The 16515-nt window shown below is 38.2% G+C and overlaps 1 protein-coding gene across 1 annotated transcript in view; it reads right to left on the bottom strand.

Annotated features, from left to right (window-relative positions):
• Positions 1 to 15367: 15367 nt before the first annotated feature.
• ZBTB10 (zinc finger and BTB domain containing 10) overlaps positions 15368 to 16515 on the bottom strand; it is a 25509-nt gene continuing 24361 nt past the window's right edge. The window contains exon 5 of the mRNA XM_010006485.1: positions 15368 to 16295. Within this exon, the coding sequence (XP_010004787.1) occupies positions 15990 to 16295 (306 nt within the window). The 3' untranslated portion in view covers positions 15368 to 15989. The remainder of the gene's footprint in view (positions 16296 to 16515) is intronic.

Here is a 16515-nt window from a genome sequence, read left to right as displayed (position 1 = left end):
CAGCTTCTAGCTGGGTTTTCTGCTCCCCACCCCATCGTGGGGCAGGGGTGAGTGAGCACGTGTGGGTCTGTGTTGTCAGCTGGGCTCAAACCACGACACAGCTTCTGGCAGAAATGGGACTGTGCATGCATAAGCTTTTTTTTTCAGACTTTCATGAGCGGGTATGACAGACTCGAGGAGAAATTAATGGCTAAATCCATTTTTACAGCTACATGCACTTTTATAGCTTCCTGAAAGTTAACATTTGTACAGACTTGCTTTAATTAGCTAATTATAAAACAATTCATAATGCCAACCAGCTATCAGTTGACATTATCTGTGTATGTCAGCACCAGTTTGTTTTGCTGAGCTTTTGCTTAACTCATGATTCCCTTTAATTATTATACTCCATGAATCTATCAAAGGTGAATAATACAGCTTCCCCCACAACAGATGTTCTGAGATATTTTCTGCATATCATGGTGTTAAGAATCTAATCATAACCAACAGCCACTTCTAAAGAAATTCTGATCTAAAGAATTGGATTCCAATCTGAGGATTTCCTTGGCAGACCTGGCATTGCTTGGCTTTCTGTGGTGCTGTTTGCCATGCTGACTCATACACGTGAAAGTTGCTATGCCACCCTGTTTTGTGAAATGAAGAGTAAAGGAAAGGTAAGTCTTACTCTTTGGCCCACATAGGTAACAAAAACCCAGACTCCTCTGGGTTGCTGAATACAACTGCCAGGTGGCTTTTCCATGCATCCCTGCATGTATAACAGTTTCCCTCAGCAGGGAAGAGGAGGGAGCATCACTGTACAAACCAGCAAACCAAAGAGGAGGGAGCATCACTGTACAAACCAGCATTTAGCTGCCAACAAATCTTTCACAGGCATTTCTCCAGGTCATGTACCCCATGTTGCTATTCCTTACTAGAGCTCTTTTTTCTTTCAGCTCCTCTGCTTTTTAGCCTCACAAATGTTCAGAAAACAATAGATGCATCAACTGAAATTGTTATCTGACCAAATAAAAGGCAAGTTTTAGCTCCAGATCAAGGCACCTAAGTTCAGATGTCTGAATAGGCTCAATGGAGTCTGCAGAGACTCCAGGAGACTTTCAAGATCTTGTCCACCAGTCTGAGCTGAACTTCCAGTGCAGTGTAGTGACTAGTACTCCACTGACTCTAATGGGCACACACCTCAGATGTAGATGCTTGCATTGGTTTCTTTGCATGAAACCAAATTCCTTCCTGTGGAAGCAATTCAGGACTTCAGTTCTTCAAAACACGAATATGGAGCTGGCAGATCCATGCAGGATCTGTAAGTCACCCACACACTTTCTGACCAGCAGCTGAAGGCCAAGGGAGATACTCTAAAACATCTGAAATTGTGTGAAACGGCCACGTTTGGGCAGTCAAATTGAGCCCTAGCTCACTTCCTGTGAAAGGCATTCCTTTTATAATTACTAAAAAAACATAAGCACCTCCTGGGTAAAGTTCATTTTGTTCTAAAGCAGATGTGTGAAACAGATGCAGGAAACATAGGCAGTGAAGATGAGATGCAATGTAGTGCTGACATAAATCTTGCACATGCCTTTGTTTGGGTGGAAAAGCATGCCTGTGATCAGGGCAGAGATTGCACATGTTTTATGTACATCACCGTGAATTAAAGCTAGAAGCTACATTTCCCACTTCTAATGAAATTTTACTATTTCAGTCTTCCCAGCACAAGCAGTTAGTTTCTTTTTCCTTTACTTAAAACTGTTTCCTGCTTATTTCCTCTTTGTTCATTTTACTTACATTTATTTTTTGTTTAGAAGCCTGACCTCTTCCCAGAAGGAAGCTTTGATGCCTCTCCTAATGGCACAACTCAGAAACACGCAGCATTTTTATTCCTCATAGCAGTCAGAAATAAATGATGTCCAGCTAAAACTTGGAAAGAAGGACAGCCATGCTATGGTTTTAGGGACAGAAAATCAAACTGTGTGAAAATATCTGCCAACTCTGTCAAAGACTTAAACATCATTCTGCAGACAGTACTCACCTGGGACTGTTACAAAGGCATTTTATTTATCAGAGGTTTGGTTTTTATTAATATGATTGTGGGTATTAAATAAGATAATTAAGTACAGGGAGATGAAATTATCTGAAACCAGTTTATCACAAGACAAAAGCATAGCTGGCACACCCAAGTCCTGCCGAGAGCTGAAAGGGTGAGCCCTGCCATGCTGGCTTAGACCAAAAATACAGATCTTGCCTAATGTCATGCTCTCCAACAGTGACCAAGGGCAGCTGCAGAAATGGGAGCAGAAGAGCAGCCCGGGGATATGCCACACCCTGCCTGAAAGCCATAGTGGCTGAGAACTGGAAGCTGTGAGACAACACTGCATAGAGGACCACGGCAGTGAGATTGAACAGCATAGCTGGCTTTAAAATCAATATTGGCATTTGCTGGAAAAGCAGGCTAAAGATAAATGGACTTTTTTGTAATTTCACAAGGTCATTTATAAAAGATGGCAAATGACAAAGAATTGGGTCTTGCTGCTGCTTTATTTTGACACATGTAAGTGCTGCAAATCAAATATAATGCATCTACTTCTTGATAAGGATCTAAAACAAATGGGTTCTGAGACACTTGAAAGGAAACAGAGTGGGATTTCAGGAATATATCTCTGAAAAAAAACCTAATTGTTTGATTGAAATTCACTCTTAAAAATGACTTAAAAAGAAGTCTCTTTAGCATTTGACACATTCAAATATAATTGCAAACACTGTATTTTTCTTCCCCTCCCTCTCATTTTCCAAAGTGCTATTCAATATAGCAATTTAATGAAAATTAAATTTGAGCATTCCTTGTGCCAATCTAAAGAATGCAGATTAAAATCTATCCAACAGCTATCTGGATGACTGATTATTTTTACACAAATGCAATGACAGGAAAGATGTTATTAATGGAAGATGTTACACAGTGGAAGGTGGTTCATATTTCCATTCAAGACATTTCACAAAAAAAGAGAACACAGCAAGAACTACACAAAACCAGTGACTACCAAATAAAGAAAGAACAAGAATCCACCTTTTAAAAAATGAAGTAATATAATCTCTTTACCCTAATTCCTAGATTAATTTTCATGTCTTTTTATGAGGTGGAAACAGGATATTCAATCTAAGGTTTACCAGCCAACCTACTTAGAAATCATTTGGAGTGCAACAATTTCCACTGCATCCTCGACTGATTGCTGTATTTATTTTTTTTTCATCATACTAAAGCCCTTGCAAACTCTCAATGCTCTCAAGCAATCCCCAAAACTGTGGATGACTTCAGGTAATAAATATTTCAGTATGAGTTCAGCATTTGCATGTATGCGATAAATTCATTTTGAGCTGGCTGATAGCTTTGCATACTTAGTGATTAGTATCACTGAATCAGGCCCCCAGATACATATATATATATATATATAAATTAAGACCTTGATTTTTGAAGGCATTTAAGATAAAGCCTATATGCCAGTGCTTTGAAGAATCAGGGCCTAGAAACCGAAGTCAAACTTCAGGAAAAATGTGAGTAAGCTTCTTCAAATGAAAGAACTAGCATTTTAAGAAGTTGAAATGAATGATCCAGAATTAAACATTTGCTTCAGATTGTTTGCTTTGGATTTGGCAATTGTCAAGACTAACTGATAAGAGCTGTAAATCTGTATGAGACTGTACGTGATCAGACAAACTGAAAGTGGTGTATAATGAAGGGACAGGTGGCTGAGGCATATGTAATTATTATAATTTGAACTGAGTCATGGCAAAATCTTATGGGAACATGGTGGTGTTAGGTCATAGGCTGGACTTGATGATCTCAGAAGTCTTTTCCAGCCTCAATAATTCTGTAAACATTAAAAACATCTTGGGTCCAAGTGTTACAATTCCATTATGAAGTGAAACAGCTCAAGATCAAGGTGGTTGTTTTCAGAACATCTCTTTGTATGTGTTGTTCCTGGCTATCCCTGCTTCTACAGTGACAGACACTGGTTTATGTGGAAGTGACAGATTAAGTTCTATACGTGATGACCATAGTTAATGCTTTACCATGCAGGCATAAAAAAACACCTCTGTCACATGCAGGGGTGCACAACTAAACTAAGCCACCAAGGCTTAACTGGGCATGCCTTTTGGAGCAGGCTGGGGTGAAGAGGCTATGGCACAGGTTCTGGGCTCCTAAAGAAACCCCTGACCATGCTTCCCTAAACTGAAAACCCATCAGCAGCAGGACCTGTACCAACTACAACAGTCAAATATGGGACTGACATTAATCTCCTGAATTCACATCAGGTTCATTTCCAAGAAGCAAAAACAATGGTTGCTCTGTTTAATCTGAGTTCAACCTTAGTCAGCATCTTCTGGAAGGCAAAGTCTTTTACTTGGTGGATAAGAGACACTTTCACAATGAATTCAAGATCCATTTTCCACCTTCAGTCAAACCTCGTCAGTACCCTGACTGAAGCAGTTTGTGACATCACAAATGGCTATTAAAAAAGAGACAGCTGGACGAGGTTATCTTTAAATTACAGCCACTGATACTGTGCAGAAAGGAACAAATTCAGACTGTTTTGAATCCTGCACTCCAAAGCGGTCCCTTTCCTACTCTCCCTTTCTCTTCCCACCCAAATTCACACTGTGAGTGGCAAAACACACATGCTGTCCTCTGAGGTAGTGTGATTGCCACCTGCTTTGCATCATCACAGTGCAATCAATGTGGTCTCTGGAAGGTGTCTGATCTGTTGCTACACATTTAAAACACGTTTACAGAACCTGGCTGATGAAGTTTCTCACTTTGCATGACCAAAGTTCACTGATTCTTGTGAATACTAGAATAATGAGTTTAATGAGAGCAATTAATGCAATATTTTTAGAACAATACATAATTCAGGTTTGTAATTGTTTACATATTTAGCAAGGAAGCCAAACAAACAATACCTCAGAAAAGAGGTCAAAGAAAAAGAACATTCCATTGATTAAAAATGTCTGTGCAACAAAGTGGCAAAAGATTGTAGACACATAACAAAATAAATTGGTTTTTTACAGCCTCAAGTACTTCAAGCCAGAAGGCAACTTGACAAGACTCCTTTTTAAAAGCAAGTTCATTATGCCTGGGAAGACCGGGGAATGGGACAGGGGAGCACTACGGAAAAAGTTGTTTGAATTGTATTATAGTTTGCTGGAAAACAAGTAAAATTGATCACAAACTTATGAGAAACTGGGCATAGATATTTTCAGAAAATAATTTTAATTATTCTGAAAGTAGATGCTTCAGTACAGTAATTTCTAAACAAGTTAGACCTAAGTAAAAGCAGACTTGTCCTTTGCATAGCATCTGTGCTGATACCTTCATTATTTCTTTTAAATCATGATGATCCGACAAGGCTGATTTGTAGTTTACTTAGATTTAACAACAGTAGTAGCAAACTGATAAAGCTTAAGAGTAAAGTAGCTTATTAGCACTGGCAGCTTAGCTGGCAAACATCATAAAAAGGATTTAAACTAGAAACTGAATCCTCACCCCTTGCTTTTTAGCTGGTAACAGTGGACAATACAGGATACCAACGAATCACAGAATCCTAGGGGTTGGAAGGGACCCCAAAAGCTCATCTAGTCCAACCCCCCTGCTAGAGCAGGGTCACCCAGAGCACATCACACAGGAACGTGTCCAGGTGGGTTTTGAATGTCTCCAGCAAAGGAGACTCCACAGCCTCTCTGGGCAGCCTGTCCCAGTGCTCTGTCACTCTCACAGTAAAGAGGCTTTTTCTGAATCAATTGCATCCATCATCAAATCTGCTAAAACTGACAAGAAGCAAGAGTAGTATAATTGACATAATAATTGACATAAAATCTGTCAGTTCTGCCATCTGTATCACCCTTTAGATGAGGTCACACATTTTGTAGGTAAGAGAGCTCAGTATCAAACCTGAAAAGCTGAACATACACCACCTCTCATGACAGAGTTTACTAAATATCTGACTCCTCAACAACTGTCATAGTCTTCCCCAAACTATTTAAAGAAGGGTGCAAATCAAAGAACAGCAAGCTGAAAAGAATAACCCTCTCCCTGGAGAGAAAGTGGGACACCCGATGTAGCTGCATTTTGTCCCTCAGAGATGATGCTAAGGAGAAAACCACACACTGCAGGGGGTGAGGAACATTCCTTCTTGGCAGAGAGCAGACAGGAGGGACACGACCGAGCTTTCAGAAAAGCTTCTCATGTCACAAGGCTGGTTGGCAACCTTTGTGCCTCAGCAGCTTGAGCTTTAGTGATTCCTTGATTTCTTCCACATTCACCTGCCCAAAGGATCCGATGCAATTCTCTAACACAGTATTCTGTCCCATGTTTTATTCATCATTACAGTTGTGCCTGAAGACACTTCAGCGTGAAACCACCAGACATTCCTTAAAGGCAAAGGTGATATTATATTAAATGCATTAATATGATACTGCTTTCACCATCCTGAACATAGGTCATTTGTTCAGCAATAACCTTTATTCTAGCACCTGAAGAACACTAAGCAGTTGTGTTTGTTTTTTTTTAAAAAAAAGGTAGGTAAAGTGTAAAAGATACTAACTTTCAAACTATGTGCTTACCAAATAAGCTAAACATGGTACGGGGAGTTTGATCTTTGATTTCGTACAGGAAAAGCAGCTAAGAGAGGTGGAGAGCAGCTGCATTTCAAAGTGAAACTCTGAGCTAGCCTCCCTACAGGAACAAAGGCAGGCAACCTGAGCTCAAGCTTGCTAATCTGAAGCAACTGCAAGATGAAAGACAAAGTCCTTGTTGCATGTGAAAAAGGTGCTGCATATTTTATCTTTCATATATCAATTGCATTAAATGGAGGCATCAAACAGTGGATTCTCAAATGCTCACGTGGAAGCAGCTTTAAAAAGAACAATTAAACATTAAAATAGGAATTTAAATAAGTTTAACAACGAAATCTGACCTTCTCATGGGAGCAACAGGTTGCAGACTGAATGCTACAACATACCAATAAAGCTCATGCACCGTTAAAAGGGATGCAGCGTAAGCCCAGACTAGAAGTATCTCATCACCCTAGCATGAAAGTTCAAATTCCAACAGGGCTGACTCAGTCCTTCCGCCTTCCAAAGTACATAAATCTAATTCCATGCAGTTTTACTGTGAAAGGAATTCTTAAAAGCAGGGGTTCTGCTCCCTGCTGTGCTGAGGCCGAGGGTCCCCTGTATGATGATACTTGCCGTTGTTTCCTGCCATTCTCTGCCAGAGAAGTGACTGGCAGGCTCTGGCAGGTCCAGCGATTGCTCGGTTACTTCTTGATAATAAGCATGTATGTTCCTTTGAGAGTCCACTATTAAGTTACAGAAATACAAATGACTTGCAGCAATTTACAGTTAGTGCAATATAGTTTCAAATACCGGTTACACAAAAACCCCTGAACTACATTTTAAGATACTTCACCTAAAACATCTTAAGAGTGGCCTCAAATCTAAGATTAAAAGCTATTGTTCTCTTGCTTACAAATAATTTATTAAGTATTCTAGTCTGCTAGCAATCTTCAGGACACACCAAATTTGCAGGCAATTTACTGAGTAGTTTGGTTGATGACATTCACTTTGAATACTTACTGTAACTGTTCTGCCTTCAGCGGGTATGGGGAAAGCCAATCATCTTCATTAACATCACTAAAAGCAAGGCAACATCACAAGAAAAACCCCACCTAGCCCAGCAGAAGATACTTATGTTAAATTATTTCATTATTCTTTTTCCATTGCTGAATTCTTAATTGCAATAGCTCACATTGAGCAGATCCAGTTCTCCTTAAGTCCTTTGCAGAGTTTTTGTGTCTCCAGCAAGGAAGGGAGTCCGTGGATTTAGAGGGATGATCATTTCAGAGCCAGAAACAGAAGTAGAGATAATTACAATCTCAGTTGAAACATTCCAGCCTGTGAAGAGAGAGAGAAAAAAGTGTATCTGGTACAAAATAAACAGGCATAAGTGTTTCTTAGAGAAGAGCCTGTGATGATAAAGAAATGAGTCATCATCCATCACAATGAATATACTCTGAAGTGAAATCATTTGATGTGGTAACTTAAAACCACATTCAGTTTTAGATTCTATTCTAAACCGACATCAAAAGAGGAGGAACTTCCAATAACTCTCATTAAACACCACAGAGTTACACAGGTGCTCCAGTACTTACTCTCAAATAGCATTTTTCTCAGTAGTTCAGGAGAGCTTTGTGAAGTAGCTCAGAAAAAAGGGAAGAGGTGATGATATGACTGGGGGGAAAGACACATACAGGGCACAATAACCTCCCTGAGATTACCCCAGCAGGCCACACCACAAATGGACAACCAAAAAGCTTTTTAAAAGCCCTGCCAACCACTGTAAATCAGACCACACCACTTAATTAGGTACCATTATTAAAGCAATGCAAACAGTAACAACTGCAAAGTAAAGACCTGTGCAGCACTACAATGACATCATTTATTTATTGACTTAAATGGTGTATAGGCACCAAAATTACCATACCAGTTCAGACTGACTAGTGGTGTTTTTATACTACTATTCAGCCTTCAAAACCAAAATACTTCAGAGGAAGGTGCAAGAAATTCCAAGGGAAAAGCCCGTTACCAGTATGAATATACATATGGCCTGAGATTAAGATTTTCCCCTGCGAATGTACATGCTCCTTTCCACATCTTCCAGGCAGTACAAACCACCATTTCAGGAGGAATCCAGGGCAGAGTAGTAACAACCACCAGATAGAGTTACTGACGGCTTCTTTGTGATCATTACATACTTGGATCTTCCTGCTTCTAGAAAGTGAGTAGATCCACTGAAGTTGTAAGCGTCCGATGTATGAGAGTAAAGGTAACTTTCAGATTACAACCCCAATAGTTTTGAAAAAGTCTAATTAATCACAGCAATCGTAATTTTTGCATTTTAAGAGTTAAAAGTTGACACGAATGAATGAAATTAACTAGGACTGGGCCTCTACTGCATGAATTTGGGAAATACATGCACTGAGGTGGCATAATCACATGCTCAAAAAAACCATCACTTGATTTGAAAATTTGGGTTGTGCCTCAGCTTAGGTTTGGTATCTCTTGAAGAGTTAATCCTGTAAGGATTTTCAAATTGAAGGCCTAGAAAGAGGTTGACTGCTTAAAGGTCTGATGTTAGGTTTATCCTTTAAAAGGTCAGCATTTCAAGAGTTAAGGGCTTTACAGCAACATCAGCTCAACCATGCCAAAAAGATAAGCATCTTTTCCTGTCCTTGATGAATGCAGTTAGACTTCAGGTCCATTAAAAAGCTGCTAGTGACCATTTCATTCAGCAGTGGCTTTTTTCATGACCCACCTAGAAGTGCTGCTGTTAATCTTCTGCAACTGCTTGCTGTGCAAATTCTAATTCTTATCTAATTAAGATTAAATTTGCTGAATTTTAACATTTTTCTTCCCCAGCTGTTCCTTTCTAGCTTCAAAGTTAACACTACTCTGTGGAATCTGAAATCCTTTTCCTAACATATTTAGACAAAACATAAAACACAATAATTTACATAAATTTGTCACAAAACCATCACGTTACTCTTTGGCATTTAATTAACAAGCTGAAAATTATATTAAAGACTTGAAAGCGTTCTCTGAGAAACACCATTCAGATAAATTTTCAAGTAATGTATAAGTTTGTTCAATGGCCTACAAACTGTTTTCTAGACTTTTCTAAAACCAGAGCTATTGTCCCCCCACAAGACAAGTTTCTTACATGCTTTACCCTAGGTATCAGATGGAAAGCTGTGCAGAGCTGGCTAACAGGAAAAGCTGATCAGAGGCCTCAGTCTTCAGAAACTTCTAGTATCCACATCAACATATACAAGCAGACCTGCCTAACCAGGGTATGGAATTTAATATTTTCTCTACAAACATCTTGATGTTTTCAAATCCTTGAAACTACTGACAAAGGGCTGATTTCTAATGGAAGGAACCCACTTGTGCATAACGTACCAAAAGTAACACTCGTGTAGGAAAACAGAAGACGATCAGTTCACACATCCAGCATTAATAGTCATGGAGCTTTACGAGAAACCCAAGAAAAAGCACTTTTCCAAGCACCTCAGGTTAGTTGCAATGGAGAGAGGGAACACAACACAAGGGTTTTGGGCACACGCAATGCAACTGCATTTCTGAGAGGATCCAATCCTTCTGGTACACACTAGACTGTGTCCTGAGATCTGCTCAACGTTGTGCTTAAGTTTGTCTCAAACCCAGTTTTAGATATACACATCTTATCTGGCATGCTGGTTTTTGCAAACTAGTTATCTTAAAACTGATCTGCCTTCTTATGAGTGAATTTTAAAATACCACCTTAAATTCTATTATTATTTTGTTACAAAATTAAGTCATTTGCAGCAAGTGACTGTATGTTAACACTTATGTGTTACCTGAGGAAATCTCTCTGCGTCTACTTGTGGAGGGTGAGTAGGCAGGGCACATATAAAAATGGATAAAAAAAGTTATTTCTTTTTAATTTATTTGCAGTATGGTAAATTAAAAACTGGTGCACATAGTACTAGAATTCTTGAAATTATGTTTACATTCCAATGTTGTTGAGGAGTTTGTATTCTGAAGTGCTAATCCAAATCAATTCAGGTACACAAAACATCATGTGTAACTTATTTTAAACATTTGCTTCAAATTGCAATAATGTTAAATACAAAGTACTTAAGTCAATATTTTTTTCCAGTTTAAGTCACAGGATCCTTCTAATATATTTTTACCTTTTTCACATAAAGTATTTTTAAAATCCTTAGTGAACCATATGTGGGATCTTCAACATCTCAAAGGGTTCAGCTAAGCAACGTGTCCATCTCTGGATTGCAAACCTGTTTTTTCTTTGTTACAAAAGACTTTATCAGGTTTGCTAAAGGATAATACAAGAAAAACACTTTATTTATTTTTATCCACTATGTCATTATTTAACCTTTACCATACTGCTTTGTGAAACACATTAATGTTCTGTTAAAACATATAAAAGGCAAATCTCAGTCCTATTTACTTATCAAATAAAAAAAATGGGTAACAGATTACATAGTGAAGAGGGATGGTAAAAGAAGGTATATAATAAAATATATACAGAAAACTATTCAGTGGTACTACCTCTGCAGAGCCTGAACCATATTCTGTAGATAGCAAATAAGCTCAAAACTGGGCTTCTTGCATAGCATCTTCATCAGAAGGTTGTCACCAACTTGTGCTAAACAGAAATACAGTGAATTGTCCAACACATTCATAGAATCATAGAATGGTTTGGGTTGGAAGGGACCTTAAAGATCATGTAGATCATGCATGGGCAGGGACACCTCTCACTAGACCAGGTTGCTCAAAGCTCCATCCAATCAGCCCTTGAACACTTCTAGGGAGGGGGCATCATCAACCTCCTTGAACAACCTGTTCCAGTGTCTCACCACCCTCACACTAATGAATTTCTTCCTAATGTCTAACCTCAATCTCTCCTCTTCCAGCTTAAAACCATTACCCCTTGTCCTATCACTACACACCCTGGTAAAAAGCCCCTCCCCAGCTTCCCTGTAGTCCCTTCAGGTACTGGAAGGCCGCTATGAGGTCTCCTTGGAACCCTCTCTTTTCCAGGCTGAACAACCCCAACTCTCTCAGCCTGTCTCCATACCAGGGGCACTCCAGCCCTCACATCATCTTTGTGCCCCTCCTCAGGACTTGCTCCAAGAGCTCTATGTCCTTCCTATGCCGAGGACTCCAGAACTGGACTCAGTTCTCTATGTGAGAAAAAAAAGTGGAATTCAAGTAGCAAACCAGAGAAACTGTAACAACTCAAATACAAAACCTTTTTTCTTATCATATTACAGTCAGCATTTTTCTTCTTTCTTCACTTTCTTTTGGCACAAAAGTTTTTCAGGCTGGTGGCACTGTCAATTACCTTGCTTTAATTTCTCTTACTAGTTTCCAAAGCCATGTAAATATAAAAAATTACAAAGAATCAGGCAACAAGGTACAGTTCTTACAAAGTGCATTCTGCATCGGTGTGAAGTCAGCAGACTGCAGAAATACTTTTAAACAGTGGGGAGACTTGTGTTTCTGAGTGGCAAGAACAGGAAGAGCCAGGTGAAATAAAACTTCAAGCAAGCATACCACAGACACTGGCCTCATTAAAGAAAATCCTATTAAAAGCATTACCAACTTAAAGCTAGGCAAAGAAAACATCTGCTAACAGCATTACTGTCGTGACCCACTATTAGATGCCTGCCACATGCCAGTGTCCTGGCCCCAAACTTTTCCTCACCTGGTAACACTCTTTTCAGAAGGAAGAAGGGGCAGATAGTAAAAGTAACACCTGAGAACTGTGCATTTGCAAAGTATCTGTGTCTCAAAAAGTTAGCAGTGATACTATGGGGACCAGTAATTTCAACTTAGGGCACATCATTATGTTGACAACCAAGTATTACTTCTGGCTTTCAAAAAATCGATTTTACTTCAGAAAACGATTTTGCTACAAGATTTGTTTGCAAACTGAACTATGAAAGTTTTCTATACAGTTGAAAAAAACCAGAGAAATTTCCTGCCAGATGCATCTGACATATATTTGGGAATGCTTGCTATTGCACTGTAAGAACACTGGTGTTGGACAACTGCATTTTACATTGCCTTCCTTTTATCAAATCTTCTTCAACAGGGACTTGTAACCAAAGTGAATTTAGTCATTGATTTGTTTTTTGTCCTGCATGACAGTTCCCTGTCAGGAAGTGCTCTGTGTGTTTATTTCAATAAGATAACTGCCACTGTTTGAAGAGACCAGAAGGCAAAAAAAAACCCCACAGAAAGGTAGAATCCTAACATTAGAATTCCGTGTTTGTCTGTTTTTATAACATACACGATTAATTTCCTGAAACTACTCCAGTGGCATTACCAAACAAATCTCAGACATTTAGTTTGAGAAGTATGTCATCAGGAGATAAAATGAAAGACTAGGTATCTTTAATTTGATAAGGAGGACAGTGTAAGGGCGTTAGTCTTTCTCCTTCTAAAAAGGAAAACACAAACAAAACCCAACAAAGCTCAACTCCTAACCAGACAAAAGGAACTTCACAGCTATGTTCCTACAGCATAGCTCCAGCATTTCTTCAGAAGAAAATTTATAGTGCAAACAGAGATCTCCTCCTACTTTTTATAATAGTAAAGAAACTTGTGTTGTTCCTTTTAGGGTAATTCTTAGGAAATGTATTAATTTAGAGCTCCCCAAAGTAATAAATTTAAAGTAACTTCTGAATAAACAGCTCAGAAAATCCAGACTACAGACAGCATCCAAACAAATTACTTTGATTCTCCAACACAGGAACAGTGGATCTCCATTAAACTATTTCACAACATATACTGAAGAGCTAGTATCACCTTTCAGCAGTCATCTTCTTCCTCCAATGCTCCCAAGGGCAATTACATGCAACTTCTAAAAGCAAGCAGTTAAATATTGCCAAGGTAGTGATGATTGTCACAATGCAAATGAATACTAAGGCCAGTGAGTAATAACTGAGTATTTATAAATAACACTAATTTCTATTAAAGCCTGCTTTTCCAAATAAAACCAGAACAAAAGCACAACAATTCTGTAGTGTACCAAGTGTATATTTCAATTTACTGTATGCAGTCTAACAACAAATTTGGTCATAATTTACCAGATATACATAAATGATTTAAGTAGTAAAAGAAGATTCAGTTCCAAGAGAGTAAGTTCATAATTTGAGAAAAAAACAACAAAAAAATAAAACAAACAAAAAATAAAATAAAAGAAAAACACATTAAAAATGTAGAGCCAGGTCCAGTTTCTAAGCATTAAGTGAGCAGTATTCTAATAAAGCAGATTTAGGTGAATTTCAGATATATATATATTTATATATATAGACAGATCTACCAATTGTAAACTATGGTTTTAAAGGGGATAAATGGGATGGAGAACTCTTTATGCTATACTTACATATTCACAAAGCAGAACATTACTTTAACGTTTAAAATACTTTTTCATTCATATCATCTTTGCCCAACTAATTTCTACTTTGGACCCCACCAGAATTACACATTACTCATTTCAGTCTAGAACAATAAGATGTATTCTTCAGTGTAAAAGAAGAAAAAAAAAAAGGCACCCCACCCTCCCCACCCACCCCAAAAAAACTAAGTCTGTCAGGTTTACAATGATGTGGAAACTACCAATGAAACAAGTGGATGATAAAAAAAGCATTTTAATTCCCATATAACTGTAGTTCAAACCTTTCTCAGCTTCAATCAGCAAAAACAATGTCTTAACATTATGTTACTGTTCTACTGACGTAAAGGACAACAGTAAAGCTTGTCTCTTTAAATACATACCAACTTTGATCAGATGGAGCACCATTAAGATTCTGTTCGTCAAAGCATAGTTTAAAGTTACCCACACAACTAGCATAATTTAGTTACCTGATATAAAATAGGAAAAAAATATACTCATTTTAAAATTAAACAAAGCTGAAAAATACGGTGACCCTCACTTGTTTTTTATACAGTACTGTCACACTGGCCTAGCTATGTGTCATGATAAATGCTCTGCATATTTACTTGAGACATAATAGTACATTAGATGTATTGTTCCAATAATTGCCTGAATTAATTTGTCTTAGGCTAGACAACACAGCAGAGTTTAAGATGAAGGTGTAATGCCCTCCCCTCCCTATGCAAGAGGCCTGAAATCATTGGTACAATATTACAAGCTTAGGAAAAAATCCACACAGCTACAAAAATTCAAGTTTCAATGCCTCCTAGAAAATTTTAAATAGAGGGTGTAGGGAGCATATAATCCTGAAAAGTAGACTACTCAAAGAGCATTATTTTGCTTTGGACTTTGTTTTTCTTTAAAAAAAAAAAATAATCCAGCAAATGAAGTCAACAAGACAAGTGTAATTGGTTTGTAATAAACACTAGAAACAAGCCATTAAGTACAAAAGAATACAAAATAGTCTGTGTTCATTTTAATGACGAACGATGGGCGCAACAGCCTAGTGTCCAATTCACATCACGTTAACTAGCCAAAACCTCATATGACACTTTCTCCATTCCTTGTATTTTTATTCTGTGGGACTGAGGTATGCACCAGGGAAGTAAAAACGTTTGAGGAGAGGGGCCTTAGAGGAGGGAGGAAACATCAGATACTTTTAGCGTGACTATCTCTTTTGACTAAGTGATCAGTCTATTGTTTTCATTATTGGTCATTTCTTCAGCAAGATCATTTTGGAACTAATGAATCAATAACAACCGTATTGAGAATTCAAAACTGTGAAGAAACAGACACTAAATTAATGCCATTATTAACTTCTCCAGAGCTTATCACTTATTCCACCTGCCAGCACAGAGTCAAAAGTTTGAAAATCAAATTTCAATATGGTGTTGTCATTATCTGTGATGCATATTTAAATGATTGGCTTTCACCTATCAGAGTACGGGAAAGGTAAGATTTCCATGACAAAGACATGCTTGTGGAAATAAGAGCCATTGGTCCAAATTAGCTTCACTGGTTCACTGACAAAGTACAAGTGGATTTGGGAAAGCTCTCTTTGTATTTCCATACTAAGTTTCAATCTTCTTCATTCATGTTAACAGATACATGAATGTGTAACATAAGTACAGTTACTACTATGTCTGAATAGGACCCAAGTAGCTATATCCTATAAATAATAAAAAATACATTTTTATTTTGATAACTGACTGTAGATGTGAGGACTCTGTATAATTCAACCAAATGGTTGTATGCTGTACAGTCCTGTGCAAATATCATAAAAAATTAATAATCCTTTTTTGCTATAAGGCTTTGACCGTACACTTTTCACAGCAACATAACTACCATCCAGCCTGTACCATATTTCTCAAGCCTTCAGTCCAAAAACTCCAAGAGTCAATCCGTGCAGTGTCCATTTGTGGCACCCTGAAGTCTATGCTCTTCAGTCATCTAAAGGCATACAAACTTCCCCAGATTCATCCCATCGAGACTGGTCATTCTGTTCTTCTACATCATCACCAAGCTCCTCATCACCTTCTCCCACTTCATTTTCCTCGTATTCTTCATCCCTAGGGAAATCTGTGTCCTGCACCTGGTCTGCTCCCTCTTGCCCTCCAGGCTGAGATTTATCTGCACAGTCTACACAAACTCCATAGCGTCGTGATCCATGTCTTATTCCAACGCTGGCTGCTAGCATGAAAATCTTCTTACACACCATACATTTATACTTTTTATCCTTTTTATGCACCTATGGAAGAGAAATATTAACAGCTGAAGAGATCAGATCGCATTTACATACAGTACTGAAATACTATTAATAATTGCTAGTACAAAAAATAATTTTTGAACACTTCCAAAACACTGTTCAGAGAAAGAGAAGTACTACTAGAGATGCATTTTGACTGCATAAGATATTGCCCATAATGAAACTACCTGCTTACTGTTCAGCAGGTACCAGAGTAGTTGCC

Source organism: Chaetura pelagica, unplaced genomic scaffold (assembly GCF_000747805.2).
Source record: "Chaetura pelagica isolate M959 unplaced genomic scaffold, ChaPel_1.0 scaffold76, whole genome shotgun sequence".
NCBI lineage: Eukaryota > Metazoa > Chordata > Aves > Apodiformes > Apodidae > Chaetura > Chaetura pelagica.
The sequence above is the reverse complement of the archived record's forward strand: the minus strand, read 5'-3'. Positions and strand labels throughout refer to the sequence as shown.